At 42.2% G+C, this 13,605-nt stretch overlaps 1 protein-coding gene across 1 annotated transcript in view; it reads left to right on the plus strand.

Moving 5' to 3' along the window:
* Nucleotides 1–2,926: 2,926 nt before the first annotated feature.
* The window catches only part of LOC122550227 (3-hydroxyisobutyrate dehydrogenase, mitochondrial-like), a 149,300-nt gene continuing 138,621 nt past the window's right edge, over nt 2,927–13,605 (plus strand). The window contains exons 1-2 of the mRNA XM_087986959.1: nt 2,927–3,076; nt 8,200–8,360. Coding sequence (XP_087843085.1) covers nt 3,007–3,076; nt 8,200–8,360 — 231 coding nt within the window. The 5' untranslated portion in view covers nt 2,927–3,006. The remainder of the gene's footprint in view (nt 3,077–8,199; nt 8,361–13,605) is intronic.

Consider the following 13,605-nt stretch of genomic DNA (forward strand, 5'->3'; position numbering starts at 1 on the left):
AGGATGAGGTGGGGGAAGGGGAAATGAGGAAACTGTTGAAATCCACATTGATGCCCTGGGGTTGAAGTGTTCCGAGGCGGAAGATGAGGCGTTCTTCCTCCAGGCGTCTGGTGGTGAGGGAGCGGCGGTGAAGGAGGCCCAGCACCTCCATATCCTCGGCAGAGTGTGAGGGGGAGTTGAAATGTTGAGCCACTGGGCGATTTGGTTGATTGATGGGGGTGTCTCTGAGATGTTCCCTAAAGCGCTCTGCTAGGAGGCGCCCAGTCTCCCCAATGTAGAGGAGACCGCATCGGGAGCAACGGATACAATAGATGATATTAGTGGATGTGCAGGTAAAACTTTGATGGATGTGGAAGGCTCCTTTAGGGCCTTGGATGGAGGTGAGGGAGGAGGTGTGGGCACAGGTTTTACAGTTCCTGCGGTGGCAGGGGAAAGTGCCAGGATGGGAGGGTGGGTCGTAGGGGGGTGTGGACCTGACCAGGTAGTCACGGAGGGAACCGTCTTTGCGGAAGGCGGAGAGGGGTGGGGAGGGAAATATATCCCTGGTGGTGGGGTCTGTTTGGAGGTGGCGGAAATGTCGGCGGATGATTTGGTTTATGCGAAGGTTGGTAGGGTGGAAGGTGAGCACCAGGGGCGTTCTGTCCTTGTTACGGTTGGAGGGGTGGGGTCTGAGGGCGGAGGTGCGGGATGTGGACGAGATGCGTTGGAGGGCATCTTTAACCACGTGGGAAGGGAAATTGCGGTCTCTAAAGAAGGAGGCCATCTGGTGTGTTCTATGGTGGAACTGCTCCTCCTGGGAGCAGATACGGCGGAGGCGGAGGAATTGGGAATACGGGATGGCATTTTTGCAAGAGGTAGGGTGGGAAGAGGTGTAATCCAGGTAGCTGTGGGAGTCGGTGGGTTTGTAGAAAATGTCAGTGTCAAGTCGGTTGTCACTGATGGAGATGGAGAGGTCCAGGAAGGGGAGGGAGGTGTCAGAGATGGTCCAGGTAAATTTAAGGTCAGGGTGGAATGTGTTGGTGAAGTTGATGAATTGCTCAACCTCCTTGCGGGAGCACGAGGTGGCGCCAATGCAGTCATCAATGTAGCGGAGGAAGAGGTGAGGAGTGGTGCCGGTGTAATTATGGAAGATCAACTGCTCTACGTAGCCAACAAAGAGACAGGCATAGCTGTGGCTTACCTTATCTTCACCACCTTGTCTACCTGTAACTCCAGTTCCTAGATCTCTTTGTTCTATAACACTCCCCTGGGTCCTACCATTGACTTTGTAAGTCCTGCCCTGATTTGACCTCGAACAACGCAATGATCTTGCATTTATCTAAATTAAACTCCATCTGCCATTCTTCATCCACTGGCCCAGTTGATCAAGATCTCAGTGTATTACCAGATAACCTTCTTTGCTGTCCACTATATCACCATCCCAGTCTTGGTGTCATCTGCAAACTTACTAACCATCCTTCCTAAATTCTCAAACAAATCATGTATATAAATGATGAATAAAAGTGGACCCAGCACCAATCCCTGTGGCACAACACTGGTCATTGGCCTCCAGCTTGACCACCCTCTGTCTTCTACCTTCAAGCCAATTTTGTATCCAATTGGTCAACTCTCCCTGGATATCATAAGATTTAACCTTACTCAACACCCACCATGTGGTACCTTGCTAAAGACCTTGCTAAATGTCATGTGAACAACATGTACCACACTGCTCTCAGCTACAGTCTTGATTATCCCTTCAAGAAACTCAATCAAATTTGTGAGGCACGATTTCCTATGGACAAAATAATGCAGACTATTCCAAATGAGTCCTTGCCTCCATAAATGTCTGTAGATATTGTCTCTCAGAATCTCTTCTGACAATGTTAGGCCCACCAGTCTATAATGGCACGTTAGCCACCGTCCAATCTTCGGGCACTCCACCCATGGCTGTCCATGATGCAAAATTTCGAGGGTTGACTTGGCTGCGAACACTATCAAACATGAACTTTGAAGATTTTACAAGAAGTATTTCAAGAGAACGAACCAAACAACAAACCAGCTGAGTGAACTTGCTACCCAACACATCATACTTGAAGCAACAATAAAAAAGTGAATTAATGAATGATTCTCCAATTCCTGTGGCAATGAAGCTGTAGCCGTGATAAGCTCGAGGTTTCAAAACCTGTAATTTTCACAAATCGGAGGTAACCAACAACCTAATGGGAAAAAAAACAAACCCCACCTCGTGTTGAATAGTATCTCTGTAGACAGGCAGGAGGCTGGAAGTCTTTGAGGAGAAAGTGAGGTCTGCAGATGCTGGAGATCAGAGCTGAAAATGTGTTGCTGGAAAAGCGCAGCAGGTCAGGCAGCATCCAAGGAGCAGGAGAATCGACGTTTCGGGCATAAACCCTTCTCCTGAAGAAGGGCTTATGCCCGAAACGTCGATTCTCCTGTTCCCTGGATGCTGCCTGACCTGCTGCGCTTTTCCAGCAACACATTTTCAGCTCAGGAGGCTGGAAGTGCACAGCAATCTAGGCAGCTTCAGGAGGTGTAATCCCTCTTCAGGGCAGGTCTCATTCTCCACAACCACCTGATGAAGCAGCGTCGCTCCGAAAGCTAGTGCTTCCAAATAAACCTGTTGGACTATAGCCTGGTGTTGTGTGATTTTTAAACTTTCTTCAGGAAATGTCTGCACCTCCTGGTGCTTGCCTTGGCTTGCTGTGTGCTTCCAGCCTGCTGCCTGCCCACTTTGGTGGGGTGGGGGGGATGTTCCAGCATCTGCAGTTGCTTTGTCTGTAGTAATGCCCCTGCGGCTCAGGGACCGAGCTTCGCCCGGGATCAGAAAGGAGCTGCGTGCTGATTCCAGGGATGTCTCAGTGCCCAAGGTCTTATTGATTGGTTCGTGCACGTCACTGTCTGCAGCTTGTACATTGGCGCTGGCTGTGCCACTCCCGCTTCTCTCTATCCGGGGATAGGCTGCTCAGCCTGGGACTCGCAGGAGCTGGAGGTCGGCCGTAGAACATAAGTATGGCGGCTGTTGTAAGGAGGTCAGGCAACTTGTTCCTCAAGTACAGTAACTATGTTCGCCACCGTGTTGGTAAGGCTTCGTCTATATCTGTTATTTTGGATTGCATTCGTCAAATGTTGGTGCAGAGCGTGAAGGCTTTGCAGGACCTGTCCGACAACCTTTCTGTAGGAACCAAAGTGGAAGCTGCAATAACTTAAAATATGTTTCTGCACACCCCCACTGTCATTTGCATAGAAATACTCTAATGGACTTAATTCACTTCAGTAAAAGTTGCAAGAGCGGGGCTCGACTTATTGAAATTTTCTCACGTCTTTGCGCATCCATGTGGATTGTTAAACACTAGTTGTTTTTATTTTGGTATTGCTCATTCGTCTTGCACAATAGCTAACAACATTTGTGCAAGACTTAAATCAGCTTGAAAAAATTTGGCTTCCAAAATTGTAACCGTTTTTAATTTGAAGGTGTAATTTTTGGCATCAGATGCATGTTGAAAATAGAAACCAGTTGTGAAGCGTGCTTGGAATTCTTTACTAAAATATGGGATTGTATTAGGCTGATTTGGATGTTTGAACTTTGTAACAAATTTAAGAGTACATTTGGGATTTTCAAACAAATGATTGCAGAATTGAAAGTGCTGTAATTGACTCATGATGCAGCAAACTGATGCTTGCAGTTCTCCAACATCTTGGCCAGGGACATTTATGATGTGCTTGTTCAGACAAATATTAGTAAAGGGTGACAAGATTTTTAAAAAAACTTGTATATGCCCTCCCCTTTCCCAAGCTCTGCCGACTTTAAAGCAGACAGGTTCAATTCTTTACCTCATTTGTCAAGGTCCTGTTCCCAAGGTTTTTGGCCAATTCCAGGTGTCCTGCTCCTTCGACACTTTGGTCTTTTTAACTTTGTTTTGCTTCCCACCATGTATCGAAGTGCCTTTAGTCACAGCATCCTGATGTTTTAGAACTTCCTCCCTTTATTTCTCTGCCTTTTCATAGAGTTATTAACCCAAGATTTTGATCAACTCTCAGAATGGCTTTGCATTTTTTTTTACAGTAAGCAAATTTTTTGGGTGATTTTTCTATGTTAAATGCATGACAATAGCTTCATTGTTATTGTTTTTTTAAATCTTGGCTTGAACCTGGTTATGTCCACCTGTGGCTTTTTCGAACTGTTTTAGTGCTGCAAACTTGACCCTCACTATGGTCAATTGGTGATTGACCAAGACTTGGTATGTTTGTGCCAAAGGCTTTTTGAAATTTGTACACCATATACCCATCCATTTCACTTCTTATCCAAATGTTGGTTATTCAATGCACTTATTTGCATTTACAGCACATTCCCTTATGTTGAAAAATACGGTGGGGAAATGGCATCTGTTACCGAGTTTCAAACAAATTAGAATTAATGTGAAATGAAGAATGTGAGGCCAAAGGATGATGTTGAAGAAACTGCGAAGTACAAACATAGACCAAGGTTTCAGCAATTGAAAATCTGAGGATAGACAAATCTCGTGAAATTGGGTATGTTATATCTGCAACAAAGAGCAAGTTGGAATTGGAATTCAGCTTATCAGGTGGAATAATAATATTTGACTTGTTGTAGCCTACCTGAGTTTTGCTAGGGAGGGTCTGAAGTTGGTAACAAGGACGAGTATAGTTTTCTTGTTTAGCCCAAAACACAAGTTTTGATCTTTTTAATGGCAGATACTTTGATTCCTTAATGTTTTGAAATTGGGTAATTATCATTGACATCAGAGAGTGTCAAAATAACAGTAATACTGTTTGTAATCAGTCAACAGTTTGGTCTTGTGATAGTCTGTAACATTGGCATGGTGCACCATTTTAAATGAGGAAAAGGACATGGGCCAAGAAAAGATCTTCATAGTTGAGCAGAGAGGGGAATTTTGGATCAGTGGAGGTAGAGCCCTCACTAAATGTGCAGCTACTTCAGTTAAGCCAGAGTGGAACAATTGATGAGTATTCACACAAAGATAGCATATGGTAAAGATATCATGGAGATTTTGAGATGGTCAGCAACATCCAAACACTGCAGAAAAATCAAGGCGGACACATTAGATAATGCATTGTGGTCATAGAACAAGACACTGCTAAATAACTAGGGTAGCATTGATCCTGCAATGGTCAGAAGGCTGGTTGAAGGAATTTCAATGGCAGGGAATTCAATGAAAATGAAATGCTTCAAGATGTCAATAGAGTAGGGAGCAAGTCGGTTCTGTATATTTGCATTCTGAGATTGACTTAAATAATGTTTTAAAGTATGCCAGATATCTTATCATAAGATTTGACTTTATCACAATTTTAAAAATTTGTTGCAGCAGTATATCAAACTGCATTAGCTCAGTGACTGACTGTTCCAAAAAAATTGTTTCCTCATGTACTAAAGTTGTTCAAATATCCTCTGGTGGTGAAATATTCAAGTCTTTGCAAATTGTAGTTCTTTTTCTACCTTTCTTGATATGTACCTGTGTTAGATTCTTTTCCCGAGGTTTCACACACCAACTTCTGCAAACAATTAAAGTTTATTTAAGCCTGTACAAGCCTGGTGACCCCCTTTGACACTTCTTTGCAGGTATGCAAAGTCAAGTCTAAAGAGGCCCCAAACAAAGGATAACACATTCACTTTATACAGGTCAGTTGGTAATGCTCACAGGTACTCTGGCCACTTTCACCTCCACCCCCCCCCCCCCCCCCCCCAAAAAACCCCTGCATAACCACATGTTACCTCAGGTACAATGATAGGATGAGGTCATCCTCAGAGATAATGTAAATGTAAATGCCCTAATCCTGGGGAGTCATTATGCAAACAATTTCCTGACTCCGTGATTCCCAAGACAATGCCGTTGTGATATGTCCTAGATTTGGGGCAGCCCTACAAATGGGTCCTGGCTCCGCTACTTGCCCAGACAATGTAGGTGTGATATACTTCAGTATAGCGGGATGATCACACAAATGAATTTGATTGGCTATGAAAGCATTTCTGATTGGGAGGGACTGAATGAGAGTTTAATTTGATTGTAGCAGTGGAATAATAGTAAATCGCTGCATAAATGAAGTGTAGATTACAATGGATAGCCATCCACCTTCCTGCATGCTATCTGTGAGAGAGAGTGTCGCCCCCCCCAAGAATATTCAGTTTATTGGGGAAAGACAGTACAGTTTAACCCTTTAACATTAATGTCCAGAGAGAGTACAATTTACTCTTTTAACATTACAATACTAAAAAACTGCTGTTATAAATTTGTGACTTCCTTGATCAGCACTATGGGAGGTAATTCGATAAATGTATGACATTGTTAACAGTGTAAGGGAAGAAGTTTTGAGGCATCCACCTGAAACATGATTTCAACATACAAAGTTTCCTGGCAAAATAGTGATTTTAATTTGTCACACCTTGATCTCACAATTGTTACAGCACCGAAGATCATTTGAGCTATCACCCCTCTGTTGGCCCTCGCCAGGACCAATTTAGCTACTGCCATTCTTCTGTCTTCGCTCTGTAGCCCTGCACGTTTTCCCCCTGTTTAGATAATAATCCCTCCATCACATTCTCAGGTAGGGCTTTCTGGATCCTTGCCACTCTAATGCCTAGTGGTACCCAGAGTTACATACAGTACAGCACTTGAGGCTACAGCAGTGTTCTGTTGTATGTACCTCAGCTTATAGTTACTGACAAGCTTGCTGTAGTGAGTTTTGAAGATTTATCAGTCAGATAATAAAACTAAAAACACAATTTCCCAACTCTCATTGACGGTATTGAAACAGTAAAGGAAGGAAGAATTATTGGAGTATTATAAATCAAGTTAGGTCAGATTGCTTAGGCTAATGGACCAAATTTTTAATAGATTTAAACGGGATCAGTGGTGTACCCCAGCTATTCACAAAACACGTTACATCTGCGTGGGTTACCGGGTGCTCCAGTTTCCTCCCACAGTCCAAAAATGTGCAGGTTAGGTGAATTGGCCATGCTAAATTGCCTGTAGTGTTAGGTAAGGGGTAAATGTAGGGGTATGGGTGGGTTGCGCTTCGGTGGGTCGGTGTGGACTTGTTGGGCCGAAGGGCCTGTTTCCACACAGTAAGTAATCTAATCTAATCTAATCTAAAAAAAATTTAGTTCCCTGATCTAAGTCTGCAGATGACAAAGTTGGGTGGGAGGATGAACAGTGAGGAGGATGTAGAGATGGTTCAGTGCAATTTAGCCAAGTTGACTGAGTGGGCAAATGCATGGCAGATGGAGTATAATGTGAATAAATTTGGTAGCAAAAACATGAAGATGGATTATGATCTGAATGGCGACAGATTGGGAAAGGTGTGGTGCAATGAGATATGTCTTTGTACATCAGTCATTGAATGAATGTAAGCATTCAGTTGCAGCAGGAGGTGAAGAAGGCAATTGGTATGTTGTCCTAAATAGCGAGATGATTTGAGTACAGGAGTCAGGATGTCTTGTTGCAATTGTACAGGGCCCAGCACAGACCCACCTGAAGAATGTAAGATCTGGCGGATGCTGGAAATCTGAACAAAAACTGAAATGGCTGGAGAAACCCATTGGCTCTGGCAGTGTTTGTGAAGTCAAAACAAAGTTAATGTTTTGAATCCAGTGACACTTCTTCAAAAAATGGTTATGTCCAAAATGTATGTTTTCAATAAGGAAATAGATATAGTTCTTGGGACTAAAGGCATCAAAAGGTATAGCATTAAAGCAGAAACTAGGTACTGAGTTGGATGATCTGCCATGGTCATGGCATCACAGGTTCCAACAGCTGAATGACCTATTGTTCCTATTTTCTTTGTTTCTGTGATTGAGAGATGAGGTTCTTTTCTGCACAGAAAAGTTGACAACTTGGAGTAGGTTCTCATGAGAGGTAGTGAGTATTGGTGATGAACTTATTTTAAGAAATGGAGTTGAGAGCTAGAAGAATGTGCAGCTCAATATTTGAAATTGTGAATAAGTCACTATAGAAATGAGCAGAATGGAATTGCGTAAGATGTCAAGTTAGATGTATTCAAATTGGTTAACAGCATAAATGAAAAGTTGACCTATACGTTGCCAATTTATTCCTATTTTAAGTAATAGTCCTATGCTAAGTGAAATATATTTTTCACTTCGTGAATGTAATTTGCAAAATATGAAAGGTGTCACTCTGTCACTATTAAAAAGGACTGGTCTAATAGTGTCTTCCAGATCAATGGCCTCAAAAGCACAAGTGGGATTTATTGGTCTGGGCAACATGGGTAATCCAATGGCGAAGAATCTCATAAAGAATGGCTATCCCATTATTGCTTCAGATATCTTCCCAGAATCATGCAAGGAAATACAGGATTTAGGAGCACAGGTAATTCAGTGGTCTTTAATTTTGATGAATCATGCTTATTGTAACAACATCTTTATTTTGCTGTTTTGTGATCTGTTCCATTTCTTAATTCTCACTTGATTCAGTTGTAGTAGATTAAGTAAAAATGGATTTCATAAAATGATAATTTAAAAAATACTGATTTCTAAATTCCTGACATTCCTTTATCTTTAGAAATCAGTGCAAGTAGGATTAGTGTCTGTAGTTGGAATGTGACTAATGCAAGACCAGCCTTAAAAAGGGTCCAATTGGCAGCATGTTCATATTCTAGGTGAGTTACTAGAAGGCATCCTAAAACCAGATCTGTAGCAGTGGATAGCTGTCAGTTGGTTTGATCATTCTGGCGTTGAAATGTTTGTGCAAATTCATTCTTGTACAAACAATTGAACATTGCTTGGGTTTGTTATAAATTTTCTTTTTTAATTTTAACTGGATTCCAAGCAGTCGGTTTACATTTGATTCTTGCCATTCAAAAAATGAGTAGTTTTTTTTATTTATTATTGTCACATGTCCTGAGATACAGTGAAAAGTATTGCTTTGTGTGCTAACCAGAGAAATTGTACCTTATATCAGGATAATAGAACAGAATGAAACATAGTGTTATAGTACAGACTTTGAGGTGATGTGAGGTAAGGGTGAATGCTCTTGGCTTCAAGTAACTTATAATCAGTGGCAAAGTCTCTGCTGGTTGGAGTCATACCTGGAACAAAGGGAGATGATTGTGGTTGTTGGACGACTGTCATCTCAACTCCAGTAAGTGTCTGCTGCAGTTCCTCAGAGTAATGTCCTAGGTCCAAACTTCACCATTTGATTCAGCAATGGCCTTCCTTCCATTCTAAGGTCAGAAGTCAGGATGTTCACTGATGATATCACAGTGGGCAGCATTGTTTGTGACTTTTCAGATACTGAAGCAATCGGTGTACCAATGCAGCAGGTCAGAGGTTGGGAATCTTTCAGCGAGTAACTCGAGTCTTGACTAGCGATCCCTCTAATTTTTGTATTGGCTGCATGGACTTCTGAAGCTTTGCGTGTTAGCGATTTCTCGAATCTGAAGTCGCTGCTGACACTGTTCACCAGAGGCAGAACGTTGGAGCATGTGCAATTTAGAGGGAATGTTGCTCTTGGCTCCCCAAAGCTTATCCGCTATCTACAAGGCATGAGTTAGGAGTGTTTTGGGATACTTCCCTCTTGCCTGGATGGGTGCAACTCCAACAACACTCAAGAAGCTTGACAACCATCCAAGATAAAGCAGACTGCTTAATTGGCATCACATCTGCAAGTATCCGTTCCCTCCGCTACTGACATTCATCAACAAGCTGCGTGTGCTGCACAAGTTGCACTGCAGAAATTTATCAAGGCTCCTTGGACAGCACCTTCGAAAACCACAATCAGTGCCATGTAAAGGAAAACATTCATAAAAGTAACACCACCCACAATTTCCCTTCTAAGCTGGACATGATCCAGACTTGGAAATGTATTGCCATTCCTTCAGTGTTTGTTCATAATTCTAGTATTATGGGTCTACCTATATTAAATGGACTGCAGTAGTTCAACAAGGCAGCGCACCATCATCCTTTGATAAGGGCAACTATGGATGGGTAGTAAGTGCTGGCCAAGTCAGCGGCTGCTACATCTCAGAATTATAAAAAAATCTTGAGGCAGAGTACAGAGTATTTTAGAATTAAAAGATTGGTATTCTGGAAAAGTTCCCTTCAGAGAAGCATGAGTAGAGAAATTACTTGCTCAAATACAATTCCCCTAGTGACAAAAGACAATAAGAAAGTTGACCAAATTAACATTCTTTTTGTGAGCCTGAATCATGATTGTTAAGTCCAACTTTGCCCAGTCAGGTGTATGTAAAAAGGTGTGGCACTGGAAAAAGCATAGCAGGTCAAGCAGCTTCTGAGGAGCAAGAGAGTTGACATTTCGGGCTTAACCTTTCATCAGGACCCTCCAAGGTTCCATGGCAATGTTTTGAAGAGGAGCAAGCAAGTTATTCTCACTTGCTTGTGGTTTTGTCAACAAACATCACAAAAGTGATTATCTGGTCATCATTATGTTGCTGTGTGCAAATTGGTTGCCACGTTCCTCCTTTTGATGGTGGGTATGCTGTACAAGAGCTTTGTTGGCAGTATGACACTTGAGGTTCTGTGATTATAAAGTGTGTTTTTTGGACAAAAAAGTGTCCAAGTTGCTCTTTTACTCTAAATGTTCCTCTTGATATCTTTAAAACTATGACCAAATCACTAATTGTCTGAATTCCAGCAAAATTGTCTGATTTCTCATCATATTTTAACCCTCTGACTTTGTAACTTTCGTTCAAAGTGAGTTGCACTCTCTCCAGTTTATTCTCCTAAAGTGTAGTGTCCAGAACTGCCCACTGGACTGGAGGTATAGTCTGACCAGTGTTTTCTATATTTGAAGCACAATTTCTGTCCCCTTGAACTAAGAACTGAGGAAGGCCATTTGACCCTTTAAGCCTGTTCTGCCAATTCAGTAAGGTCATGATATATCTGTTTGTTTGTATCTTTTAATTTCACATTCCCACCTACTCCTGATAACCTCCGTGTTGAACAAGAATTTATCTACCTCTGTCTATTACTGTACATATGAAAAACTGTTAGCCTTTTTGATTACTTTCTGGACTAGGTCATGTCATTTTAATTATCTGTGTACCTGGGCATCGAAGTCTCACTGGACTGTTAATGCTTTTAGATTTTCACTGCTCAGAAAACAGTTTTTTCTGTTGCTTTGAGAAAGTGTATGATACTGTATTTGCCTGTATTGAAATCCATTTGCTAGTTTTGTCTGTTTGCTTACCGATATCTTTTTATAATTTCTACTCCCTTTGGCACTGTTCACAATGTGCGTGATTTTGTCATCTGCGTATTTTGGTATTTTTGTTTTGGCCTTTTATACCATATAAGTCATGAAAAATGAGAAACAGTTGAATGGTAACACAGATCATTGTGGCAACAACCTGTCAGTTAGTGTATCTGCCTATTACCACTACCACTATTTTCTGGCTCCCTCAACAGATTAATTGTTTCTCTTGAATTCTGTTAACACCTTGAGCCTGTTCTGCCATCCAGCAAGATCCATGTTCTACATTTCTGCATATCCTTGATAATCTTTAAATAATTTTAGGGCAGAGGTTGATAAAGATTCTTCATCCGCTGCTTATTGAGGAAGGAAATTCCAATGACTCTTGATCCTTCGAGACTTTTTTCCCCTCAGACGTTAAATAGAGGACCCCTTATTTTTAAACTATAAACCCCAAAATCTAGATTCTCCCAGGAAAGGAAGCATCCTTTCCTCATCCATCCAATCAGGAATCTTGTGTGTTTCAATGAAATTACCTCTGAATTTTGTGAACTCCGGAGTATAAAGGCCCAGCCTGTGCAGCATTTCCTCATAAGTCAATCTGCTCATTGCAAGGTATTAGTCCAGTAAATAGTCTCTGAATTGTTTTCAAAGCATCAACATCCTTCCATACGTATGGTGACCAGTACTCCAGATGCAGTCTCACCAATACCCTGTATAACTCAAATTAATCTTCCTCCACTTGCATTCAATTCCACCTCTAACAAAACCTGGCATTCTGCCTGATTTATATGCTGTACCTGCTTGCTAACCTTGTGTTTCAAGAAGGAACACCTGAATCTTTTTGGACATTCCAAATACGGCACCCAGTACTGCACTGGGAAACCTATATCTCTCTCCCTTTCAGAACTTTATAACCCATCTGGTTCACCTTTTCAGAATGAAATAGGCCACCCTCTCCTGGTCTGGCCTACATATGACTACAAAAACACCAAAACTGGATGGGCCACTTGACATCGATCTGAAATGACAAAGGCAGAAAAAGCCCTGTTGACTTTGCAAAGTCCTCCTTGGTAATATCTGGGGGCTAGTGCCAACATTGGCAGAGCTGTCTATCACATTGGTTAAGCAACAGTGTGACCTTGTCTGAAAGGTTGGATTCTGTGCCTATTACTATTCCAGCCACCGCCACCACTACCACCATTCCTGGATATGGTCCTGTCCCACCAGCAGGATCGACCAAGCAGAGGTATACAGTTGGGAAAAGTTGCTGTGGGAGTTAATATTGACTCTACACCCCATGAAATCTCATGGTATCAAGTTAAACATGTGCAAGGAAACCTTCTTCTTGCCATGTACAGTCTTCCTCAGCTGATGAATAGGTACTCCTCCTCCACGTGGGGAAAGTACTGAGGGTGGCAAACTAAATGTACCTTGGGTGGGAGATTACTATGTCCACCACCAAGAGAGGCTCTGCAGGAGCACTTGAAGTAATGAAGAGCATTGATGAGGGCAGAGATGTGAAAAAACCTCTATGGACTTCAGTAAGGTGTTTAACAAGGTTCCTCATGGTAGACTAGTTTGTAAAGTTAGATCACATGCAACACAGGGAGAACTAGTCAGTTGGATGCAGAACTGGCTCAAAGGTAGTTGATTGTTGCTTTTCAGACTGGAGGCCTGTGACCAGTGGTGTGCTACAAAAAATCGGTGCTGGGTCCATTGCTTTTGGTCATTTTATATAAAATGATTTGGATGTGAACATAGGTGGTATGGTTAGTAAGTTTGCAAATTACACCAAAATTGGAGGTGTAGTGGGACAGTGAAGAAAGTTGGCTCGGAGTACAATAGCACGTTGATCAGATGGGCCAAGGAGTGACATATGGAGTTTAATTTAGTAAATGTGAGGGGCTGCATTTTGGAAAGGAAGATCAGGAGCAGGACTTAAACACTTAATGGTAAGGTTCACTGGGGAGTGTTGCTGAACAAAGAGACCTTGGAGTGCAGGTTCATAATTCCTTGAAAGTGGAGCCTCTGGTAGAAAGAATAGTGAAGAAGGGGTTTGGTATGCTTGTCTTTATTGGTCAGTGCATTAAGTATAGTAGTTGGAGGACGGGATGTTATGACTGAAAAGTACATTGGTTAGGCCACTGTTGCAATTCTGCGTGCAATTCTGGTCTTCCTCCTATCGGAAAGATGTTGCAAAACTTGAAAGAGTTCAGAAAAGATTTACAAGGATTTTGCCAGGGTTGGAGGCTTTGAGCCATAGGGAGAGGTTGAATAGGCTGGGGCTGTTTTCCCTGGAGCGTCGGAGGCGGAGGGGTGACCTCATACATGTTTATAAAATAATGAGGGGCATGGATAGGATAAACGGACAAGATCTCTTCCCTGGGGTGGGGGAGTCCAG

This window comes from Chiloscyllium plagiosum, unplaced genomic scaffold (assembly GCF_037043375.1).
Source record: "Chiloscyllium plagiosum isolate Xiang-an unplaced genomic scaffold, Cpla_swu_hap1 HiC_scaffold_5, whole genome shotgun sequence".
Taxonomy (NCBI): Eukaryota; Metazoa; Chordata; class Chondrichthyes; order Orectolobiformes; family Hemiscylliidae; genus Chiloscyllium; species Chiloscyllium plagiosum.